At 36.8% G+C, this 24,856-nt stretch overlaps 1 protein-coding gene and 1 pseudogene across 1 annotated transcript; both read left to right on the forward strand.

Moving 5' to 3' along the window:
- Positions 1-6,042: 6,042 nt before the first annotated feature.
- LOC115918036 lies at positions 6,043-10,191 on the forward strand (annotated as a pseudogene).
- An 8,027-nt stretch (positions 10,192-18,218) lies between these two features.
- LOC100894007 (centrocin 1-like) lies at positions 18,219-24,854 on the forward strand. The gene is made up of 5 exons (XM_003727775.3): positions 18,219-18,268; positions 21,475-21,585; positions 22,695-22,859; positions 23,626-23,731; positions 24,534-24,854. Exons 2-4 carry the CDS (start codon positions 21,492-21,494, stop codon positions 23,724-23,726), a joined length of 360 nt encoding a protein of 119 aa, XP_003727823.1. The 5' UTR covers positions 18,219-18,268; positions 21,475-21,491; the 3' UTR covers positions 23,727-23,731; positions 24,534-24,854.
- The last annotated feature ends 2 nt before the right edge of the window (positions 24,855-24,856 follow it).

The following is a 24,856-nucleotide window of genomic DNA, read 5'->3' on the forward strand; positions in this document are numbered from 1 at the left end:
AGTTTGGTGGTTTGCTTTGGAATTTGCATATATAAATATAATATTTAAGTAAAAGAAACAAATATGTAAGGAACCTATCAGATTCGCAACCGAACATTTTTTCAAATGTTGAGACATTTAGAGGTTTATTAGTTTTCTGAATAATAGCTTTAACAGTTTCATCCCAAATAGGCTTAACATTAGGACATTCAACAAAAATGTGACTATATGTCTCAGGGTCAGTATTACAAAATGAACAATTGGGGGAGACCTTCCTTTTAATTTTATACAAAAACTCATTCAAACCTATAGCTCTATGAAATAACTTAAAGTAGAAAGAGCGAATACGAGTACTTATAGTGCATTTAAAGTTATTCACATGAGTCTTTTCCCAATCAACTTCGTCAGGTTCTTGGAGGTCATTCCAAAATAAGATTTGACGTTCTGGAGAACATGACTCTAGCATTGTACTGTATGCATATTTTGGAATTTTTAGAGTTTTCAAGAGCTTAGTTTTAACGTCATCAAATATTTTGTCAGGGGTTAAGTCAGAAGTGACTAGCAAGTCATTTGGTATATTTCTCAATAAAAAATTGTATTTCCGCCTGTCTTTTTTACCAATATCATAATCCAGAATAAGCTCTTCAAAAAGTTTATTACCTGGGTGGGGAGGGTTGAGTAAATCACTGATATAGACAATTCCTTTGTCCAACCAATCTTCATATAAAAAATAATGTTTTGATTTTGAACAGATATTTCTGTTAAACCAAATACACTGACAAGAGCCAATTGCGGAAAAGACTGTACCGAACTCAGTTTTAGCAAAATTTTCTCTAAATATATACCATGTTTGAAGGGATTCAGCTAATTGACATGAACCTAATTTGTTTAATATACTTTGAGGAGCATATGCTTTCCATAGTATATCCTCTCTGCTACTGAAATTATTTAAAATAGACATTTCAATGGACTTCCACACGCTTTGATATTTATCATCAAGAAGCATTTTGACCCATGACATTTTTTGAGCAATAGAGAATGTGTATGGATCTATCATTTTTAAACCACCCAAAGAGTAATCATTACACATGAGCCTTCTTTTGACCCTATCACTGCCACCATTCCATATAAATTTATACAGTATTGTATTTAACTGTCTAAAAAATTTCTTAGGTATTTTAATACACAACACAGAAAAAAAATAAAGAACTTGTGGCAGCAATAGGGTCTTTACGACACAGATCTTCCCGACCAGAGATAAATTTCTTGCGCGCCAACAATTTAGGGTGTTTTCAATGGATTTGAGTTTTATCTTATGGTTAAGGTCATATAAATGATCTGTGGTCAAAGAAAAGTGAATGCCTAAAGTCTTAAAAGTAAATTTATTCCACTTCAGACCTTTCTCACAAAATGGATACCTTTGACAACCCTTCAAAGAACCAATCCATATTGCCTCTGATTTTGAAATATTAAGTTTACAGCCAGAGCTCTCAGAAAAAAACCCAATAGTGTCGAATAATGATTTAAAAGAGTTATCTGAGCCATCAATAAAGCACGTAGAATCATCTGCTAACAAAGAAATTTTCAGTTCATTTTCTGCAACTGGGATACCTTGAATATTAGGATTTTGTCGAATAGCAAGAGCCATAGATTCAATAACTAGCAAAAATAAATATGGGGATATGGGACACCCTTGGAAAATACCTCTTTCCATATTAAGTGGTCTGGTCAAATTACCATAGTTAGATACATAACTTTTCCTACCGGAGTAAAATACTTTTATCCAATCAATGAATTCATTACTGAAATTGAATTTTCTTAGTACACAACATAGGAAATCATGGGAAACACTATCAAAAGCTTTTTGAATATCAAGGAGAAGGATTGCACCAGGAATTTGTTCTGATTCTGTATATTCAATTATATCAATAATTAATCTCACATTGTTTCCAATATTCCTTCCTTTTAAAAAACCAGATTGGTCTGGATGAATCAAATCTGAAAGAATTTTTTTTACACGGTTTGCTAAAGTTTTGGCTAAAATTTTGTAATCTACTGTTAACAGGGATATAGGTCTGAAATTTTTTAAGTAGGAGGCATCCCTGTCTTTTTTTGGAATCAAGGTAATAACTCCGTTTCTTTGTGAGCTAGACATTAGTCCATTCTGTAAGGAGAAATTAAATGAGTCTATAAGCATATCAGAAATATCTTTCCAAAACACAATATAAAATTCTACAGGTAATCCATCCAAACCTGGTGACTTGTTATGTTTCATTGAAGCAATTGTATCAAATAATTCCTTTTTAGAGATGGGTTTATCAAGAAGAACCTTATCAACTTCATTTAATTGAGGGAATTCAATAGAGTCTAAAAAGTCCTCCATTTCATTATCTGAATTATTGTCACCACAGTGTTTTGTGTAAAGGGTTTGATAAAATGAATTAATTTCCTCCAGTATAGCGTGTTGATTAACAATAATATCATCATCTTCATTCTTTAATTTGAAAATACTTTTCTTCTCTCCAGTTCTTTTTTCTAAATTACAAAAATATTTGGAGCTTTTTTCTCCTTCTTCAGCCCATCGAAGTCGTGAGCGAATAATTAAACCTTTGGTTTCCACATCTAAAATATCATTTAAAGCCTGGGTTAAAAAATCCTTTTCATTAATAAGCTCATTGTTATTTAAATCAGCACTTAATTTTTCTCTATATCTTCTATTTCCGCCAAAAGGTATTTTTTTGCAAAATCCTTTTCCTTCTTTTTACGTGTACAATATTCTATACAAATGCCAGTAATGGTGCACTTTAAAGAGTCCCATAAAATATTTGGATTGCAATCGCTTTTGGAATGAATTAATTTAAAATCTTCTATTTTGTCAATGATAATTCTACTAAAGTCTGCATCATTATGTAAATATTTGCAATTCAGTTTCCAAAATCCTCGGCCCCTTAGTAGTTGAGCACCTTTAAAATTTAATGTAACAAGGGAATGGTCGGATTGGATTCCTGGGATTATTTTAGATTGCAAACAATTGGTAACAAAATTATCAGAAACAAGAATGAAATCAATCCTGGATAACACTCTAGGTTTTTTTTGATGTCTCGTATATTGCTTCAGGTTTGGATGAAAACTGCGCCAAATGTCACAAAGATTAAATTCATCCATAAGTGTTATTAACATTTCCTTTGATTTGAAATTTGAGTGGGTGTCCCTACCCCCTTGATAATCCATGGGCCCCAAAACAGCATTAAAATCCCCAGCGCATAGAATGGAGGTGTAATCGAGTTTATCCACTTTACTGAAAACTTCAAGAAAAAAATTGGGGTCATCATTATTTGGACCATAGAGATTAACTAAAATCACAGGTACCTCATTAATGGTAACAGATAAAATCAGGTATCTCCCATCGGGGTCAATAAAAGAAGAGTTAAGGACCAATGACACCCGATTTCGAATCAAAATGGCTACACCTCTACTATTTGAAGCGTGGCTAGAAAACCATGCTTTTTCACCCCATTGTTGTTTCCAAAATTGTTCATCTGATTTAGAAGAGTGAGTTTCTTGTAAAAATATTATGTCACTATTAATTGATCTTAAGTAATGAAAATTTTTTCTTCTTTTGACATGATCTTGTATACCCCGACAATTAAAAGTAGCTAACCTAACATTCATGGTATATACACATAAATACACACCAAATCACTACACTTGTAGATGAAGATAACACTGAAATAAGAATTGTGGTCATAAAAACCAGTCCTATGTAACAAAGCTGCAAAATACTGATTGCTGCATGATCATTTGAAATTAAAAAAGTAATTGACATACATATAGATGTAAGCATCATCAAAACGACAAGATTAAGACAATAAAAAAGAGAAAAAGGTTGCACGAGAACGAACGGCAAAGGCTTCAAATCATAAAACAGCCCAAACCAAAAGTGCAAAGGCATGCAGAACAGTTCTGAGCAGAAAAAAGGGTAAAGTGACTTTTCGAACTCCCAATCTAACTAGGAAAAGAGCATTCTGCAAACATATAACAAAAAATGTCTTGTGTTGTTGGAGTCAGAGGGAGAAACAGTAAGAATTACAGACAAAATGAAAATGGCACAGAACTTTTATACTGTTGTAAATTGTAACTGACCAGGGCCACTTAAACTCCACATCTTGTAAAATAAACTTAAATTACACTCTTATATGTTTAAAAGTTCACCCTCACCAAATAAAGGAGAGTTAGACATCTGTCAATAACATCCAAGTTACTGTCAACTAGCTTGTTAATGCAAGTTCTTTTGTACAGATGACATGAACGTACGGATGTATATTCTCCAAACAAAGTAAGAAACTTTCAAATAATGTGATGAATAAAAAATGTTGAGTGCTGTAGACTCCACGGTGAAATAGCCAAAAGCAATTAATTCACACCTACGTGTATCTCCATAGACCTATATAGGAATTCTTCAGCAGAACGTCATAAAACAAACATAATACTCAGGGATGAAACTGGAATGTCACATGAATGATATTATCCCATAAAAGGAGGACAGCAGAAAGTTAAGCGATGATCATCTTTCCATCTGGATTCCTATGACATAACTTGTCCGGAAAAACGAAAAAAGGCCTTTTGCCCTCTTCCTTGAGACGCTTGAATGAACCAGCCTTAGCTTTTCTGAGTTGGAGAACACGTTGCGAGAGATCCTCCGCAACGAAAACCTTGTGGTCTTGGTATAATGATGTAGTAGCCTTAAGCTTCTTAATGCAGGCTTTTCGGGCCCTCTCTTTCGCAGTGTAGGCGCCAAAACCTAAGTGGATCCTCCTGGGATATTGTTGAAAATTCTCCTTTACCTGGGGCCGAAATGATGGTGTACGGTGACATCGTTGAATATCCTTGATAACATCCTCAGGCACCTCTGCAAAACGCATGAAATCTTGAATCACCTTCCTGCAGTCTTCCTTGTTATCTGATTCCTGGATCCCAAAGACTACGAGATTATTTCTTCTAGAACGATTTTCAAGATCGTCTAACTTGCTTTCCAGCTTTCCATTCTCTATTTGCAAGGCCTGTACAGCATCTTTCATATTATCAACTTCAAAAGACAGACATTTGATCTTCTCTTCATGATCTGCGACTTTAAAAGTAAGGTCACCCAGTTTTTTGTCGAGAAGTGACTCAATACGAGCCTCTTGTCTATTCTCAAAATCAGCAAAGAATTGTACGAACCATTGTGGTGGCTTGTTCATTGATAGGTCGGCTACTGCCGCTGGGGTAGAGTGGGAAACTGATGAGAGAATGTTCCGTTTCGCTGGGGGGTCGCACACTGTAACGTTCCCGGCGGTTGCCGGGGAAGCCTGGTGAGGAACTGCTGAGTCCGCGTGCTCATTGTTCAACTTTAGTTTCTTACTGAGTGGCGAGTTATTCTCCATGATTACGCATAAATCTGCTCGTAATATTGACTATAAGTTTAACACAGTATCACAGAAGAGTTGAAATTGATAGAATTTACCGTTTATAAGTCACACATATTCGTCACCGGTGATAAAATTCTGCTCAAAATTGCTCTCGACGCAAATCACGTCCACATGCGAAACGCGGCCATTTTCCTCCGGAGTTCGTCAATTTTGTTGGGTAGGGATCTGACATTACCAAAAACGATAGAAGGCAACGGTGGTTTAAATCCTCGTTTCCTCACTCGCTGTCGAACCCCACCTTTCTTTCCTCTTTTCCGTGGTAGAATTTCACGCGGGAAATCGGCGAAACCACGTGGTTTGCTACCCGGGGCCTGGGCGGGCCGGTAGCTCAACAGTTCTATTCAATTCGTCGTATATTTATATATATTATAGTAGTATAATAAGTGTACTGTTATACATGTCTTGGGGAAAAATTCCAACCGACGGTGTTTCAGCGTTTGAAAATAGAAAATTGCTATTCTATTCAATTCGTCGTATATATATTCTTGCACTAGCAGTATAATAAGGACGAGCATTTTCGAGAAATGCGGAACCAGCAAAATTGGAATAACGCCCAATTCTCGTTTCCTTTGTTCTTCCTTTTTTTTTAACAAAAAGAAGCTAAACTAGTCAAGATGATGATCAAAGTAGCTCTTGTGCTCTGTGCTATTGTGGCAACCAGTATGGTGTGCGCAAAGAATTTGAAGAGCAAGCAGAGCAAGATGCATTGGACACTTGTAAGTATATAAGTCAGCCAGGGACGCCAATGCTTGAAAAGTTTTGATCGCCCTTTCAAGAAAACTGTCATAAAATCCCTATAGCTATTGTTAGAAAAACTGTGAAACTAAGACATTTCGTTAACACATAATATTGTCGTACGATTCTCTTTTACTCGGGGGGGGGGGGGGGCAGTAAGAATATAATTGGTACACATGACCACAGGTTTTCCATCCCCTCCCCGAAACAAGTTTTTATCCAATCTTCAAAACTTACCCTTTCGATTTTTTTTATCGAAAATTTCCCCACTATACAAGGTTAACCCCTTTAGAACATGTCCTCTTAAAGGTATTATGTCCAATTTGCAGGCCAAAACATGAAAAGGTTAATGTTTCCAACGGCATTTGAAAGATAATATTAATTTAGAACTTCCCTCAAAACGAAAGGGGCTTGAAAATTCTTTTAGTTGGAAAATAACGAGCATTAGTTGTCGAATCGACTACGTGATTGCAATCATTTTAGTAATAGTCTGATTTTCAGACCCTTGTACCGAATGGACGTGCGTTTGTGCTGCGCAAAGATTCAATCAGTTTAATTGTGGCCATTACAAGAAGTGGGTTATTGATGTAAACAAATTCTCATGTACCTTTTCAACTCATTTTATGTATGTTATTACCAAAGAAAAAAAGAGAAGTCAATCGGTCACTCAATAGTGTCTGACAGTAAAATCTAGAAAGTAAACGGGTTCCCTTGCATAATTTGAATAATATAACACTGCTAACGTTTACATCTCACAGATAAGACATACGTCACATATTCATAGTTCCTGCAAATTTCTTCATAATTTGATGTTGGTTGCAAATGGGACATAGGCCTAGTACCTTTAAGAAGATATTATTAATCCCTTAAAAATTGCTTTAAATAACTATTATTGATATTGACAGCACAATGTCTAGGCAAGTGTACTCTAAATGCGTTTCAACAAACACAACAGACCCCCCCCCCTCATTTTTGCCTAGCTATTTGATTCCCTAAATGCGTCACTCGCCTTAACCAGCCGAAACCTTTTTGGTCGCGAATGTGTCTACAGCAATATATATTTGCTTTATTTTCATTAAATCTCGTTTCTATGGCAACCATGCAGTGCTGAATATGATGCTCTCGGAGGAAGTTGCATCTCCTGATGACGCTGTTGCCTTGCAGAGCTGGTTCAGTCGCGCGGCTCATAAAGTCAGTCATGCAGTTAGGAGTGGCATCCACGCTGGACAGGGCGTGTGCTCGGGGCTTGGTCTTTCTCCAGAAGAAGCTCGTAAGTATAGCCGCAGAAATATAATTATGAACAAAGAAAAACAATAACAATAATGGCACTGATGATAATGATGATGATGATGATAATGGTAATTGATAATAATATTTCGTAAATAATAATTATTAGTATTATCATCATTATCCTCATCATCCTCATCATCATCATCATCATCACCATCATCATCAGTAATAATGATACTATCATTATTTCATCATCATTAATATTACTGGAAATAATTCAAACGTTTGGACCAGGTTCATGTGTGGAGACAGCTAAAAAAGCCAACGGGGTTTATTGGTGCTGCCACCGAAACATCGTACCACGTACCCATTTCAATCCTGGGTGGGGAGAAACAATGAAAATAAAATGCCTTGCTTAGGGACATATAGTAAGTGCCTTGATGGCTATTGAACTGACAATCTTAGATTCTCCGGTGAGTGTTTTAACCCCCCCCTAAAAATATCAATAAGGCCCTTTTATTTCTTCTCATAATAGCCGCCCGGCACATTTCCCAAGGCATCCGGCCGGGCTTTTTTTTCATGATGGCCGCTAGCTTTCATGCTTATATTTTCCCCCTAAAAAACATTCTTTTAGCAGTATGTTTTTTTCATTAAAAAAACAAACAAAACAGAACAAAACAGGTGGCCTCAAAAAAAAAGGGAGCGGGCGGCGCGGGGACGCTAAACATGATTTATTGTGTGAATATTTTTCCTAACTAGTCCCCCCTCCTCGTTTCATCATACTTGCAAATTTCATGTATATCTTAGGCGTTAAAATTCTGTCTGCGGTCCCAGAGATGAGAGAAGAGGATCTCAGCGAAGAGGATCTTCGAGCGATCTGCGCTGGTGCACATGCCCTTGGCCGTTAGACTCGGTACGTATTTTAAAGAACAATATTAACATGAAACAATGTTATTATGCTGGTGAGCACTATTTTTTTCTTTTTCGCCGTCGAAAATGATACCCCGCCCCCTTAAAGGTACTATGTCCCTTTTGCAGCCAACCTCACATGCTGTAGAACTTTGAAGGAATTATGGATATGTCATGTATGTCCTATCTGTGAAATTTAAACGTTAGCAGTGTCCTCATATTCAAATTATGCAAGGAAACCCGTTTACTTGCTAGACTTCACTGTCAGACACTATTGAGTGACTGACTGGCTTTTTTCTTCTTTGGTAATAACATACATGAAAAGAGTTGTAAAGGGTACATGAGCATTTGCCTACATCAATAACCCACTTCTTGTGATGGCCAAGATTAAACTGATTGAATCTTTGCGCAGCATAAAACGTATGACCATTCGGTACAATTGTCTGAAAATCAAGACTATTACTTTTGGGCTCTATAGCCCTAAAGTCGATTTGACATCTAATTGTCGTTATTTTCCCACTTGAAGACATTTTCAAGTCCCACCTTTTTTAGGAAAGTTCTAAATTAGTATTATCTTTCAAATGCAGTTGGAATTTAACTTTTTCATTTTTTTGGCCTGCAAATGGGACATAGTACCTTTAAGCACCAGGGGAGGGGGGGGGGGCGTCTCCAAATAACGGTAAAAATTAACGTGTTTTTACCTATTTTTTTCCCAGGGGAGGAGACCCGGGCCCTCCGGATCCGCCTGGGGTGGGGGTGTGGTGGCAAGCCTGGGCAAAACAAAACTATAAAAAAATCCACCACTTATAAACCTTTTACATGTATTTTGCTTTAACAATTTAGATACCTGTCAAATCTCAAGTAAGCAATGTTTAAGAATACAATATTGTATGCCTATACTTACGTTCTTACTCTGACATTAAAAAAGATACTTCTCTCAGTTTGGATGTTCCTGCAGTATCAGTTTTAGAATTGTTGATGATTGCAATTGTTCAATAGTGATAAATATGGAGTCATTAAAAGAATTATCTTCTAATAAGAAATACAACGTACATGGCATTATATAGGTCTATATGCTTCTTTCTTCTCACCGTACCCCCTCTCCCTTTCTCTCGTTCCCTCTCCATTTCCCATTCTTTCTCTGTCTCCCTTTCTCCCCCTCTGCCCCCTCCCCTCTCTCTCTCTTTCCTCTTTCTCTGTCTCTCTTTCTCCCACTCTCTCTCCACCGTTTTATGTCTCCCGGCCTTTCTCTCCCTCTCTCTCCCCTTTTCTCTGTCTCTCTTTCTCCTCCTTTCTCCCGTCTTTCTCTGATTCCCTTTTCTCCAGAACTCCTCATTATGTTTTAAACAAAATCTACTGTCTTCTTTTATTTATCACATAGGAAGGGATCGTGATACAACATTTGGAACGCTTGATGCTGATTCTTCCTTGAGAAACAATGAAATAAAAGCAAGAAATTGTCAACTTCCATCATGTTTTTGCAATTTCCTTATATTAATTAGAATCTTCTTTATCACTCCTGTATTGTTAAAATCCTTAAACCTTGTTTTCCCTCTAAAATGAAATGACGGTGAGTGGTTTTTGATTATTAATACATATTTTGCCTTTAATTTAATGTATCCAATCATTATACATCTTTCAAAGGTGTTTACAAATATGTAGGGTTAAAAGTACACCAACCTTAAAATCTAGCATAACACTACAGCTTTTCATCAAAAGCTTGAAATTAAAAATGTTCCCTCTGTTTTGCTCTTTTTTTTTCCTAAAAAAAAGTACCAACAACAAGACATTGTAAGCATGGTATAAGGGGAATAATAAATAGTATTGGTAATAATGCTGATAATAAAATCACATGAACTTGCATACCATAGCTAGCGTGTTTGTTTTGGATATTTTGTTACATGATATAAAACCAGCAGTGTATGATTGATAAAATATTGTTGGCATGCAGGGAAAATACGAAAAACAACAACACTTTGATGGGAAAAAGTGTGAGAGGCAAAAATAAAACAAAGTAAAAAGGTTAAATAGAAGAATGAAGAGAGAAAGAGAAGAAGAGGGAGCACGGGAGAGGAGAGATAAAGGAAGAGAAAGTGAGAGAGAGAGGAGGGGGGGGGGGGTAGGGAGGCAAGGAAAGCGGACAAAAAGAGAAAGAGGAGTGATAACAGAAGAGACAACTAAAGGCAGAAAGGGAAAGAATGAAAGAGAGAGAGAGAGAGAGATGGGGTGACCAAGGTGATGCGAGAAATATGCACTTGAGGGGCATTTGAGATGGAGAGAAGAGAGAGGAGAGCAGAGAGGTCGGTTTATCTTACCTGTAAACCTATGGCTAGGACGGTCTTATATGCTAAAGGCACTTGCAGTGCCTTAAAAGGATGTCACATGTAGCAGTCCACTATGTCAACGTGCAAATCTAAAAGTCCATATTGCTTCCTCCGCGGCTACTTCGTTGCGGAGGCATACAAACAAAATTTTACAAAAACAAAACAAACAAAATATTACACTGCGATAAATTGTATGAATGGAATATATAGAAAGATCACTCAATCTGAATATATCATCTGCCGATACTTTTGTCTCTTCGATACAGACGGCTTCATGCCCTGTGCTGCCTTCAGGAGGTGGTTTTGACTCACTCTGATCACAAACCCATCTTCTGTGACTGTGTTGTTTGATATCATACCCTGTTATTAATATTGAATTAATGATATGCATTGAGGCAAACAAAAAGTAATGTATTTCTCGTCCGGTCTTTCTTCAAAAATCAGTGAGGGAGGCCTTTACTTTTTTTTTTTTTTTTTTTTATTTCTTTATATTTTTGTCAAGATGGCCGCCATTATAGAATGGCTGCCGAGACAAAGCTTTTGATCATATATTGTATGTATGTAAAGTAGATAATATTTTATCACATAACTTTGTCTTCGATTTGTCAAATCAGAAACAAAAATCAGAAATTGAATGATTTTCTCTCTCTTTCACAGACCACAAACAAGCACTAAATACTAAAGTGAAAAAAGTTAGTGCTTGCCTGTGGTAAATGACTATGTACTACATGTACAAACAAAACACAGTGGCACAGCAGTATATGATTGTTCTTTAATCAATGAGCAACGTTTAAACTACCGAGAACTAGTATAGAGATGTTAACAAATATCTACAGTGCAAGATGTCAAAATTAGTTGTCAATGACTATGATTATGGGACCTCAACATTCAACTGCAGTAGCATAGCTACCTCACATTCGACGCCTTCTGATGACGGCTTAAAAAGATTGCTATTAAAAGAGCTCGGTTTGGGCTGCAGCACTGAGAAAAATGTCATGGTTTTACAAGTTTTAGTCTCACACTCTTTTAAATACTGACATGAGGAAAGTTAAACATTCTCGCAATAATACATGCAGATCTGTATCAAAACTTAGTACCTGTTAGTTTTCAGTGGCCATATCTGACATTTCCGTTTAAAGGCGTAGCTGAGCACTGGTCAACCACATATAATTATATTGTGTAAAATATGTATCAAGCAAACCTGAGAAAACTTTAAAATCCTTACATTACTGCATGTTTATAGAACTTGTCTAAGGAGATGTAGGATGTTTCCCCCTCTTTTATAAGAAAAAATACATTAATAAGATAAAATAAAGTAGCATCAAAGCAATTATGATATAAGCCCATGCACGGCTCTTTCTTTTTCTAAATAAGGTGTAAAAACTACGTGCTGCTGCACATTTACATTTTACAAGCACACATTTCTATACCTGACAATTACACGCGTTTTTTTTTAATACTCTGATGTTTCAAGTATAACTATGATTTCTAAAAAAATAAAATTGAAAAGACAAAATTGAAAATAACAAATATCGGTGCGGGCGGGTGGGGATCACGTAATTTTTGTAAATTGGCCTTATTACAATCAGAGCAGTTTACATTTACACAAAATCTATTGATATCAGTTACACTAAAGTATATATCTGGTTCAACATAATATATGTAAATGTAAAGTATGCTGGATTTTTTTTTGATCCTCAAACTTATGGTTCTATGACATGAAGATACACATAGCACCAGAGGCGGTGCTCGTGAAAGGAGGGGTAGGGGGCACAGTGCCCCCACTCTTTCGAGTACACCCAAAGCGACCCTTTTTACTTAGGAAAATGCCCCTATTAATTTGTTAAAGTGCCCCTTCCCCTTTTCACCTCTCATAAGTGCCCCTTTTAATTTGACACATACCCCTCATATTGCTCCGGTTGTCTCATTTTTGCTCGCCTGAACATTGCCAGCACAAACCACTGACCTCCTGGACGGATCATCGCCCATTTCCATTCACTATACGTTACGTACTAAAAGGCTGTATTATCTGACCGTTCATGAATATTCATGTATTTGCTTACCTCGGCAAAATGATTGCTTTTACTAAATGGAAAAATTACGGTGGGGGTTGCATGAAATGGACATAATGAACCAAGCAGAAGTTATCTATGATAATTCATGCTTCTTATCCTTCGTGTACTTGACCTATAATCTTAAAATCGCTTGGCAAACTGAGTCCAAAGTTCGACTTGTTTGACATGTGTATTATAGGCAATGACGAGCTTGAAACCTATTTTGATCAAATTACGGTGGGTTAACTTTCAAAAGTCAATGGGACTTGAGGGTTTCAATGAAAGAGCTAGTGATAACGTACGTCGATCGGGTTGGATGTGCTTTTCTTTTAAACAAAAAATAAATTTTTAACGATTTTGGGGGTAAAATTCCATAGGCTAACATGTTAGGCTGCTGACTCTGACGATAGGGGGCGTTGTGAAATGAGATTAAACGGAGCTATATGTTTATTTCGAAAAATTTCCATTTACCCTTGCAATAAGTGTCCATTTTTCATTCTCATAAGTGCTCCTTTTAATCTCTAGTAAGTGTCCCTTTTCATTTATTGATAAGTGCACCATTCACGTCTGATAATTGCCCTATTAAAATCTGAGAGGTGCCCCTTTCCTTTGTACACATTTCCTATGCCCTTTTTAATAACTACCCCTTTGTAACTCGAATAAGCACACCTTTTCACAAATGCCTCTTTTCACCTATGAAAAGTGTCTATTTTCATTCTCAAAAGAGCCTCTTTTCATTTCTGTTTCTGGTAAATGACACTGCAGGTACGAGAAGTTACTCCTTTTTCAATTCAGATAAGTGCCCCCTTCATGCACCTCCGATGATTGCCCCATTTCAAACGTGAGAGATACCCGTTTTACTTTTAGAATTACCCCACCCCCTGATAAGTGCTCTTTTTATCACTAATCACCGCCCCTTTTCATCTTAATTAATTGCCCCTTTTATTTTGACACATGTCCCTTTTCCTTCCTAATAAATGCCCCTTTTTTACTTATAAGTGCCCCTTTTCTTTCAACAAATTGACATTTTCCTTTATTATAAGTGCCCCTTTTCATATTTGGTTAGTGCCCCATTTCACCTCTGATAATTACCCTTTTAACAATGATACGTGCCCCTTTTCCTTTCTAATAAGGGACCTATCCCCTTTTCGCCTCTAACATCTGATAGTTACCCCTTTTCCGTCAACAAGCACCCATTTCTTATTCTCATAAGTGCCCTTTTTCATCCGTGGTGAGTGGTTCTTTTTTAGGTGAAAGAAGTACCACATTTTCACCTCTGATAACTACCTTTTGTACTTTGAGACGTGCTCCTTTTCTTTTCTAATACGTGTCTTATCCCTTTCGATAAGTGTCCCCCTTTTTTATCATTAAAACAGCCCCTAATTTTAAGCGACTAGAAGCAATTTCCCCCAGAGCTCGTTCGCTACGCTCGGTAGCATTTATAGATGATATAATTATGTTACTTATCAAAGGTCTTTTCAGTCTTCCGTTATGAGAAGGTGCTTAGAACCCCATCAGGATTAGTTTTTTCCTCTTTATAAGATTTAATTTTCGCACTGCGACCTCACAAATCTTTACATTTTTAGACCATCACACCCAACTGCAAAGTATGATGCTTAAGCAATATCTTATATCACGTATAAATAAAAAGAAATATTGAAATCATCCCTGATAATGTTACCACAATGTAGGGGTATAGTTATACCAATGTCTAAAAAATTGTTTATTTTAGCTTCGAGATTTCCCTTTGTAGGTGCCCCTTTTTTCAGAAAGTGCCCCTTTTTGTTGGTGCCCTCCACTTTGAAATTCGCTCCACCGTCCCTGCATGGCACCCAGTTTCTGTATATACACTCAAAAAATTCAGACCTACAATTCAAAAGATTTGGAAGACCAATAATCTTCATAAACTTACGAAAAAACAGTAAATGGGGAAATTTCATTTTAAGAGCAGGCAGGATATTTTGTGCTTGTAAAGAACCATGAAAATCTTGAGTTCGCAAATCAAATTATAAAAATACTGTCTAAAATTTTCAGGAAAACTTATCAAACTTTCACCAACCAATTTCTTTGTGTATTTCTCAACAATAGCATCAACCTGAAGTTGAAAAATATAACAATAACTATTCATTTTATAAAACGGGGCCCAGTTCTGTTAAAAATTAATTTTTAAAGTAAAATTTAAATCAAATATACATAATACAACAGCAGCAACGAATACATAATTAAGTTACATAAGTTAAAAAATCCAATAACTAAACTATCATCACTAAATATTGCAATAAAATATAAACAATAACAACAAAAGTACATCATTACAATTACATCAATAGAGGACTCTCGAGCTGTGTAATAACTAAATCCCCCGTGGCGCATTCTTTGAGTAAGAGATGGCAACGCTTATTCAGAAACTGTTATAAATCTACATAAAATTTCAAAGTTCGAACAAGGATAAAAAAGATCCAATGTATATTTTATAAACATACAATTTGTTGTACGTCTCAATAAAAATCGAGGGCGCCAGGAGGGTCAAATCTGACTGACATGAGCGCTATACAAGAACCCACTATTATTATTATTATTATTATTATTATTCTACATACGAGAAATGTTAAACATCGAATTTCTATTTTGTTTTAATGGATGGAAAGTTTGTATTCTCTTTTTTTGCAAGGAAATACCCAGTTTCTTTTTGTGTCTTGACAAATGATTTAAATGCAATTTTAGTTGGTAAACTACTCTTGAAATTACAGGTGTATATAAAATATTTTAAGAGCAGGATTAAATATGACAAAAATTTGTTAGAAGGGGTACCAAAAAGCATTTCAAAAGTGGTTAAATTAAAATTTGAATCAACTTTGAGGTTAATTAATGTTAACACTTCATTTCAAATACCTTCTCACATTCACAAAATTGATTTTATACAAAAATGCATTCAAAGCAATAGCTTTATGAAAAACTTGGGAAATAAAAGGAACGTAAACGGGTATCTATGGTGCAACCAAAATTATTAACATGAATCTTATCCCACTTTTTATCTTGTGGTACAGTGAGTTTATCATGCCAATAATCATATCGATTTTGAGGAGAACACTGATTACGAAGTACTTTGTATGCATGTAGGAAGCCCCTGTTACATTTGCCCCGCCGTGTACTGTCGCCGGTCTCCCCAACATAGTTTATGGGGAAACGTTTTTTTTTGGTCGCGTGCCCAACAAAAGGTGCAGTACCCATTGTTCGAAATTATGTAAACTTGGTACAAAAAAGAAGAAGGAGGGGGAGTTGGAATCTACCCCCACCCTTTTATGGTTGTTATGGGGCGAAGGGGGAGGAGAGTCGCGGAGGGGGGGGGGGGGGGCGATGGTAGTGAGGTCCCCGGGCCCCCCGGCTCGGTTGGGGGGGGGGGGGGGGGTACCTAGATTTAGTTTGGCCGGGGATGTGCCGCTCAAGCCTCGGAACCCCCAAACGTTTTTAGGGGTCTATTTTTCTCGAAAAATTGTGCATATTTTTGAAATTTTGAAAAAACGGACCCATTTCTAATGGTATTTCCGTTAATAGCGGGACCCATGTTTAGGGATTTTTTGTAAAAAAGTGACCCATTAGAGCGGTTCACCCCCGTATGTTCTTATATGTGAGTCCTCTCCCCACCCGGGACTCAGAAGGGAGGTGGGGCGTGGATAATTATAACCTTTGGACAATTAAGACACAGGTCAATATAATTATGTAGCTTCAAAATATAAATCTGGAGTTTCACAACAATCAAGAAGTAATAAGGCATATACTTTCACTTCACATCCCCTCCTCTCCCTCCCCCTCTCTCTCTTTCCTCCAATCTCCCTCTACCACTTCTCTCTCTCTCTCTCTCTCTGTCATAATCATTTATACCATGGGAATCTATCTAGATCTCTATGATGTATACACACACACATTGGCGCATCGAGGCTGCAATTACGGCCAAAGCCTGGCTGGGGCAATTATTTTTCACTTATTAGCCCAGCAGGCTTGCGCCAGGCTGGGATCTGAGGCTCGGTTTCCATTCGAAAGGCGGCAGCCGGCGCATGCTTTTGAATGCCATTTCCTACCGCCAGCGGTAGCCGGCTGAGCTAATTTAAAAAATGCAGCCAGGACGCACAAGTGCAGTTAGCTGCCGCTGGCTGGTATATTTATTTTTGATGCCTCGCCTTAATAAGTTATCCAGGCCGCAAAATAGAGTTACCCTTTTAACAGGCTCACGGTGGAGAAGAAGAAAACAATCACGTACACACACGCACACACGCACACACACACACACACACACACACCACACTCAATCACTCTTCAATCTCTACCTATCATATTTCTCTTCTTGTTGTACTTTTGCCATGAACCCCCTATATTATATATTTTGTTTGCTTGTATCTAAATTAAGGGATTAACCTAGATAGGTATTTATACTTTTGTTATTCCTCCACTTAATTGGTTGTACATGTATCGTTTTGCACACTTTTATTTTATGTTGGGTGGAAATAAATTCAATTCAAGTTCAATTCAATTCAATAATATTTGTCAGGGGTCACACTTAAGGCACCAAGCTTCGCTTATCTTTGAGCCTTGGCAAATTCTGTATGAACAAGTTTATATCTCTTTATATGTCTTTCAATTATATTGAGGTTTTATCATGTATTCAGAACTGAATACATAAATGAAATTAAATATTAAAATTCAAATAAATTCCATGACCTACAAATTAAAGTTGTCTTATTGTAATGAAGCTTCTCATGAACAATATAAAGCTAGGCTACGACCAACATAGATTATATTATTAAGAACAAATCAATAGGCTAAGGACATATTATATAATTGTAATAATGGATTGATTTTAAGCAGGCACGTAGCCAGAGTTTGATGGGTTTTTTTTTTTTGGGGGGGGGCACATACATGTAATCGATCGAGGTAAAAAAAAAAGGGGTTTAAAAAAGTTCAACCGATCCTGGATTTTATATATATATATATTTCCCCCCGTGGGTACGTGCCTGCTTTTAAGAAATCCAAGCGCAGAAAAGTTTGAAACCTCACCAGGGTCTACCCGTATGTGAAGCCGGATATATTCTCAAAGTTGCAAGCTTTGGCATTGGTCATTTTGTGAGGCCAAGTCGGAGGAAAGATCGTATGCGGGTTGTTTGTTGATGGATTGCTGGCGCTGCGGTCAAGGGAGAGGTCATAAGTGTATCCATCATTATTTTGATAATCTATGATCTAAATGAATTTTCATTACATTGACCTATATACTTCATTTACCTTAAACTCGGTCATTACATAAAACAAAAAACAACACAAACAAAGATCCGCCCATATACATGTATCTATATTTCTTTTTCTCATTGAATAAAAAGTCTCTAAAATCAAAGCAAGGTTATCAGTTATCAAAACATCTGGCCAACCCCAGCGGCCCTATCAATCATTACACGCGAGCAAGAATGACCAAAGAGGCACAGATGAAGAAAGAGGTGAGGAAAAATTCCATAAAAGGGAAGCCATAATCGGTTCGAGTCATCAATTCAAGAGCTCATCTCACCCGCAACAAGCCAGATTGGTAAGCATCTATTTTCTACTTTGCAGACTACTAATTACCGAACTTTTCTTCCAAACCGATTTTTCGATAATATATATTTTGGCCCATTTCTAAATCTTGTTTCGTTCAAATGGCATCTGACCTATTTTAGTTGTTATTGTTCACCAATACGATGCATAACATATTATACAATCTGCCTTATAGGTTTATTTACTTTTAATTTATATCTTTGATGTTTAATGTTTACGCTTGATTCGTTAGGTTTCCCATTGTATATTATAAACATGACATCATTAGTCATCGATCTACAATCGTATGAAGATATCAATCATGTAGAGGTGATGTGGTCCTGAGGAAGAGTCAATCAAGACCGGATTACGTAATGTATCGTTGTTTTGTTCGCACAATTACAAAAAAAAAACACAAGTCTATTGAAATAGCTTTTCAGTTGGATATTGCGAAGGTATTTGCAATCGTATATACTGTTAGCATCACCCATTCAATTTATCTCTAAAGTCAGCAGCGCAAGTATAGGATTTTTAATTTTTTTAATGGCAACCTGGGCAAATTATGAATTTGTGCCGCCTCTATCCAAAAATTATGAGCTCAAAATACTCATAATTGCTATTTCATTTCTCGTTCATATCGTTCAAAAATTATAGCAATGTATTGAATTTTTTCAACGCATTTAATCCAGGAATCGGTATTAAACCCAAAGCTTGTAAAGTCTAGGAGTTATCTAAGCGAGGGAGGAAAAGCGACCATGTGTGAAATTGATTGATTGATTCTATTCGTTAAATATTAGGCCTAAGTAAATTTGCATTAGATGAAAAAGACTCAATAGAAAGGAAATACCTTCATGCGATAACGCGTAAATTGGCGCATTCTGTTAAACTATTTCAAATACAAAAGAATCCTAACGGGTTAGGCTTCTTTTATAATAAATGAAAATTCATGCAAAATTTGCATTTTCACCTTTCAAAACGCGATTTCTAAAGTGTTAATACATGTTTTGGGGAAAAATTCCAACCGACGTTGTTTCAGAGTTTAAAAATGAAAAAATACTTTTCTATTCAATTTGTCGTACATATATTCTAGCAGTATATTAAGGACGAGCATTTTCGAGAAATACGGAACCAGCAAAGTTAAAATAACTCCTAATTTGTACAGGATCGCATTACTTGGCCCACACCGATCCTTTATTTTTTAAACAAAAAGCACTAAAAATTGCCGACTTATATACTATTCAAATAGCTATCATTATGTTTAAGTATATTAATAATCTGCTCCCTTCGTCTTTTGATGACATGTTTAAGTTCAATAGCTCTGTCCATACCTACCCAACTCGCATATCCGGAAACTTTCATCTCACAAACCCAAGACTGTTAATTGCCTCTAAATCAATTCGTCATCATGGTCCAGACATCTGGAATAATCTTTCAGACAATATTAAATCTTGTTCGACCATATACTCCTTGAAAGCCACTCTAAAAAAAAAACTATCATTCAATCTTATGAATCCCATACTCCAAATTAATATATTCACATAAATATTCATATTCGTCATTCAATATCCTCATTTTACTCAACTGCTACATACAGCACCAGCACCTCCATCTGCAATGCACCCACTTGATCAGTAAATATCAATTTCAGTCACGAATCTTTTTATGAGGCCGCCATCAATTTCAAGCCTTACCGCTCTCGATGGCGGTCTCCTGCGTTCATTGATTGGATTATATATTATATTATATGTGTTATATTATATTATATTATATGTGAGAGTATGTATAGGTGTATATGTGTATGTGTATGTATGTATGCATGTGCTACAGTGGCGTACCTGGGGTACTCCGTCAGGGGGGGGGGGGGCAAGCGACCGAAACAAACAAAAAAGGCGATGCTAATTTTCACTTCTGGCGAGCGAGCGAGCCAAAAAAAATCTTTAAGTAACGTTTGGTATATAAACTGGTATTGTTGCAAGTTGGGGGTGGGACCATTCACTTGTTAGCGACGTTAATTTCATTTTTTTGCAAACGAGCGTAGCGAGCAAGAAAAAAAATCACTTCTTTTTTAATAATTGCCACTTAAACTTGGTTCAATTGTCCCATGCAGGGCGATTTCATACCCATTTTAGCCAGTGAGCCAAAATACGTCTTTCTCTCAATGAATTGCTATATAAAATTTGTTTCATTGTTTGCAGGTCGGGGGCGGGCACAATCGTGTTTAAGGCAATGTCAATCCCATTTTAACGGGCAGGCAACCCCCTACATTTATCTTTTTAATGATATTGTAGCAGGTTAGTGGTGGGCACATAATTCCACGAGCTAGCGAGCGTAGCGAGCGAGCGAAAAAAATCACTTCTCTTTTATAGGGAAAATATGGTACATAAAACTTGGGTTCATTGTTGCATGTCAGGGACGTGATTATTAAAAGCGGTGTTATTTCTATTTTGGCGAGCGAGCGTAGCGAGCGAGCAAAAAAATAACTTCTCTTTTATAGGGAAAATATGGAACATAAACTTGGGTTCATTGTTCCATGTCAGGGACGTGATTATTAAAAGCGGTGTTACTTCTATTTGGGCGAGCGAGCGTAGCGAGCGAGCAAAATTTTTGTAATGATAATTGGTTCATAAATTTCAGATTTTTTTGTTGCAGGGCAGGGCTTACACAATCATGTCTAAGGTGATGTTAATTCCGTTTTGGCGATCACGAGCACACCAAAACTTCTTTGAATAACGTTTGGTACATAATTATTAACTGGTTGTTGCAGGTTGGGGCGGGCACGTTAGCGGTGTCAATTCCACTTTTTTCTCTTTCTTTCCTTTTTTTCTTCCCTTTTCTTTTTTTCTTTTTCTTTCCTTTCCTTTCTTTTCTTTTCTCTCCCCTTTTTTTTTTTTCCCCTGGAGCCCGTCAGGGAGGTACGCCAGTGATGTGCTATGTATATGTATATATATATATATATATGTATATGTATGTATATGTGCGTATATATGGATATATATATATATCTATAAAAAAAAAGTTTAAGCTCACTTCCTTATTTTGCATTCATTATGTATCATGACTTATTGTTTATCTTATGAATTGTTTTGTATATTATCTTTGTAAACACATTTTATATTATGTATTGTATTATTTTGAACGCAGAAATAAAGGCAAACAAACAAGCAAACAAACAAATAAATTCTCGTTCCCTTTGTTCTTCCTTATTTTTTAAACAAACAGAAGCTAAACTAGTCAAGATGATGATCAAAGTAGCTCTTGTGCTCTGTGCTATTGTGGCAACCAGTATGGTGTGCGCAAAGAATTTTGAAGAGCAAGATGCATTGGACACTTGTAAGTATATAAGTCAGCCAGGGACGCCAATGCTTGAAAAGTTTTGGTCGCCCTCTCAAGAAAACTGTCAGAAAATTTCTATAGCAATTGTCAGAAGAACTGTTAAATTAAGACATTTCGTTAACACATAATTTTGTCGTACGATTCTCTTTTACTCGGGGGGGGGGGCAGTAAGAGTCATGACCACAGGTTTTCCATCCCCTCCCCGAAACAAGTTTTTTATCCACTGTTCAAAAGTTACCCTTCAATTTTTTTTTCAAAAATTTCCCCACTAAAAAAGGTTAACCCTTTAGAACATGTCCTCTTAATGGTACTATGTCCCATTTGCAGGCTAAAACATGAAAGGTTAATATTTCCAACGGCATTTGAAAGATAATATTAATTTAGAACCTTCCCTCAAAACGAAAGGGGCTTAAAAATGTCTTTTAGTGGAAAAAAAACGAGCATTAGTTGTCGAATCGACTTTAGTGATTGCAATCATTTTAGTAATAGTCTGATTTTCAAACCCTTGTACCGAATACACGTACGTTTTGTGCTGCGCAAAGATTCAATCAGTTTAATTTTGGCCATTACAAGAAGTGGGTTATTCATGTAAACAAATTCTCATGTACCTTTACAGCTCATTTTATGTATGTTATTTTAAGAAGAAAAAAAAAAAGTCAGTCAGTCACTTAATAGTGTCTGACAGTAAAATCTAGAAAGTAAACGGGTTCCATTGCGTACTTTGAAAAATAGAACACTGCTAACGTTTACATATCACAGATAGGACATACGTGACATATTCATAATTCCTGCAAAGTTCTACAGAATTTGATGTTGGTTGCAAGTGGGACATAGTACCTTTATGAAGAAACTATTAACCACTTAAACATTGCTTTAAATATTAAACTATTATTGATATTGACAGCACAATGTCTAGGCAAGGGTACTCTAAATGCGTTTCAACAAACACAACAGACTTTCTACCCCCCTCATTTTTGCCTAGCTATTTGATTCCCTAAATGCGTCACTCGCCTTAACCAGCCGAAACCTTTTTGGTCGCGAATGTGTCTACAGCAATATATATTTGCTTTATTTTCATTAAATCTCGTTTCTATGGCAACATGCAGTGCTGAATATGATGCTCTCGGAGGAAGTTGCATCTCCTGATGACGCCGTAGCCTTGCAGAGCTGGTTCAGTCGCGCGGTTCATAAAGTCAGTCATGCAGTTAGGAGTGGCATCCACACTGGACAGGGCGTGTGCTCGGGGCTTGGTCTTTCTCCAGAAGAAGCTCGTAAGTATAGCCGCAGAAATATAATTATGAACAAAGAATAACAATAACAATAATGGCAATGATGATAATGATGATGATAATGATAATGGTAATTGATAATAATATTTCGTAAATAATAATTATTAGTATTATCATCATTATCATCATCATCATCATCATCATCATCATCACCATCATCATCAGTAATAATGATACTATCATTATTTCATCATCATTAATATTACTGGAAATAATTCAAACGTTTGGACCAGGTTCAATGTGTGGAGACAGCTAAGAAAGCCAACGGGGTTTATTGGTGCTGCCACCGAAACATCGTACCACGTACCCATTTCAATCCTGGGTGGGGAGAAACAATGAAAATAAAATGCCTTGCTTAGGGACATTAAGTAAGTGCCTTGATGGCTATTGAACTGACAATCTTAGATTCTCCAGTGAGTGTTTTAAGCCCCCCCTAAAAATAACAATAAGGCTCTTTTATTTCTTCTCATAATAGCCGCCCGGCACATTTTCCAAGGCATCCGGCCGGGCTTTTTTCATGATGGCCGCTAGCTTTTATGCTTATATTTTCCCCCTAAAAAACATTCTTTCAGCAGTATGTTTTTTTCATTAAAAAAACAAACAAAACAAAACAAAAACAGGTGGCCTCAAAAAAAAAAAGGGAGCGGGCGGCGCGGGGACGCTAAACATTATTTTTTGTGTGAATATTTTTCCTAACCAGTCCCCCCTCCTCGTTGCATCATACTTTCAAATTTCATGTATATCTTAGGCGTTAAAATTCTGTCTGCGGTCCCAGAGATGAGAGAAGAGGATCTCAGCGAAGAGGATCTTCGAGCGATCTGCGCTGGTGCACATGCCCTTGGCCGTTAGACTCGGTACGTATTTTTTTAAAACAATATTAACATGAAACGATGTTATTATACTGGTAAGCACTATTTTTTAATTTTTTTTTCTCCGTCGAAAATGGTACCCCGCCCCCTTAAGCACCAGGGGAGGGGGGCCGTCTCCAAATAACGGTAAAATTAACGTGTTTTTACCTATTTTTTTCCCAGGGGAGGAGGCCCTGCCCTCCGGATCCGCCTGGGGGGGGGGGGTGTGGCAAGCCTGGGCAAAACACAACTATAAAAAATCCACCACTTATAAACCTTTAACATGTATTTTGCATTAACAATTTAAATACATGTCAAGTCTCAAGACAATAGTAAGCATTGTTATAGAGTATAATATTGTAGGCATACTTCTTTCAGTTTGGATGTTCCTGCAGTATCAGTTTTAGAATTGTTGATGATTGCAATTGTTCAATAGTGGTAAATATGGAGTCATCAAAAGAATTATCTTCTAATAAGAAATACAATATACATGAGTTTGAATTGGTATATAATGCTTCTTTCTTCTCACCGTGTCCCCTCTCCCTTTCTCTCGTTCCCTCTCCCTTTCCCATTCTTTTTCTGTCTCCCTTTCCTCTCTCTTCCCCCTCCCCCTCTCTCTCCCTTTCTCTGTCTCCCTTTCTCCCAATCTTTCTCCTCTTTTTATGTCTCCCGACCTTTCCCCTCTCTCTCCCCTTTTCTCTGTCTCCCTTTTTCCTCCTTTCTCCCATCTTTCTCTGATTCTCTTTTCTCCACACTTCCTCATTGTGTTTTAAATGAAAGATATTGTCTTCTTTTATTTCTCACATAGGAAGGGATCGTGATACAACATTTGGAACGCTTGATGTCGATTCTTCCTCAAGAAACAATGAAATAAAAGCAAGGAATTGTCAACTTCCATCATGTTTTTGCAACTTCCTTATAATTAGAATCTTCTTTATCACTCCTGTATTCTTCAAATCCTTAAACCTTGTTAATCCTCTAAAATGAAACGATCGTGAGTGGTTTTCATTATCAATAAATACTTTGCCTTTACCTCCATGTATCCATTCATTATACATCTTTCCACGGTGTTTATAAATATGTAGGGTTAAAAGTACACCAACCTTTAAAATCTAGCATAATACTACATCT

The sequence above is a fragment of the Strongylocentrotus purpuratus genome, unplaced genomic scaffold (genome assembly GCF_000002235.5).
Source record: "Strongylocentrotus purpuratus isolate Spur 01 unplaced genomic scaffold, Spur_5.0 spur5_scaffold_12, whole genome shotgun sequence".
Classification (NCBI taxonomy): Eukaryota; Metazoa; Echinodermata; class Echinoidea; order Camarodonta; family Strongylocentrotidae; genus Strongylocentrotus; species Strongylocentrotus purpuratus.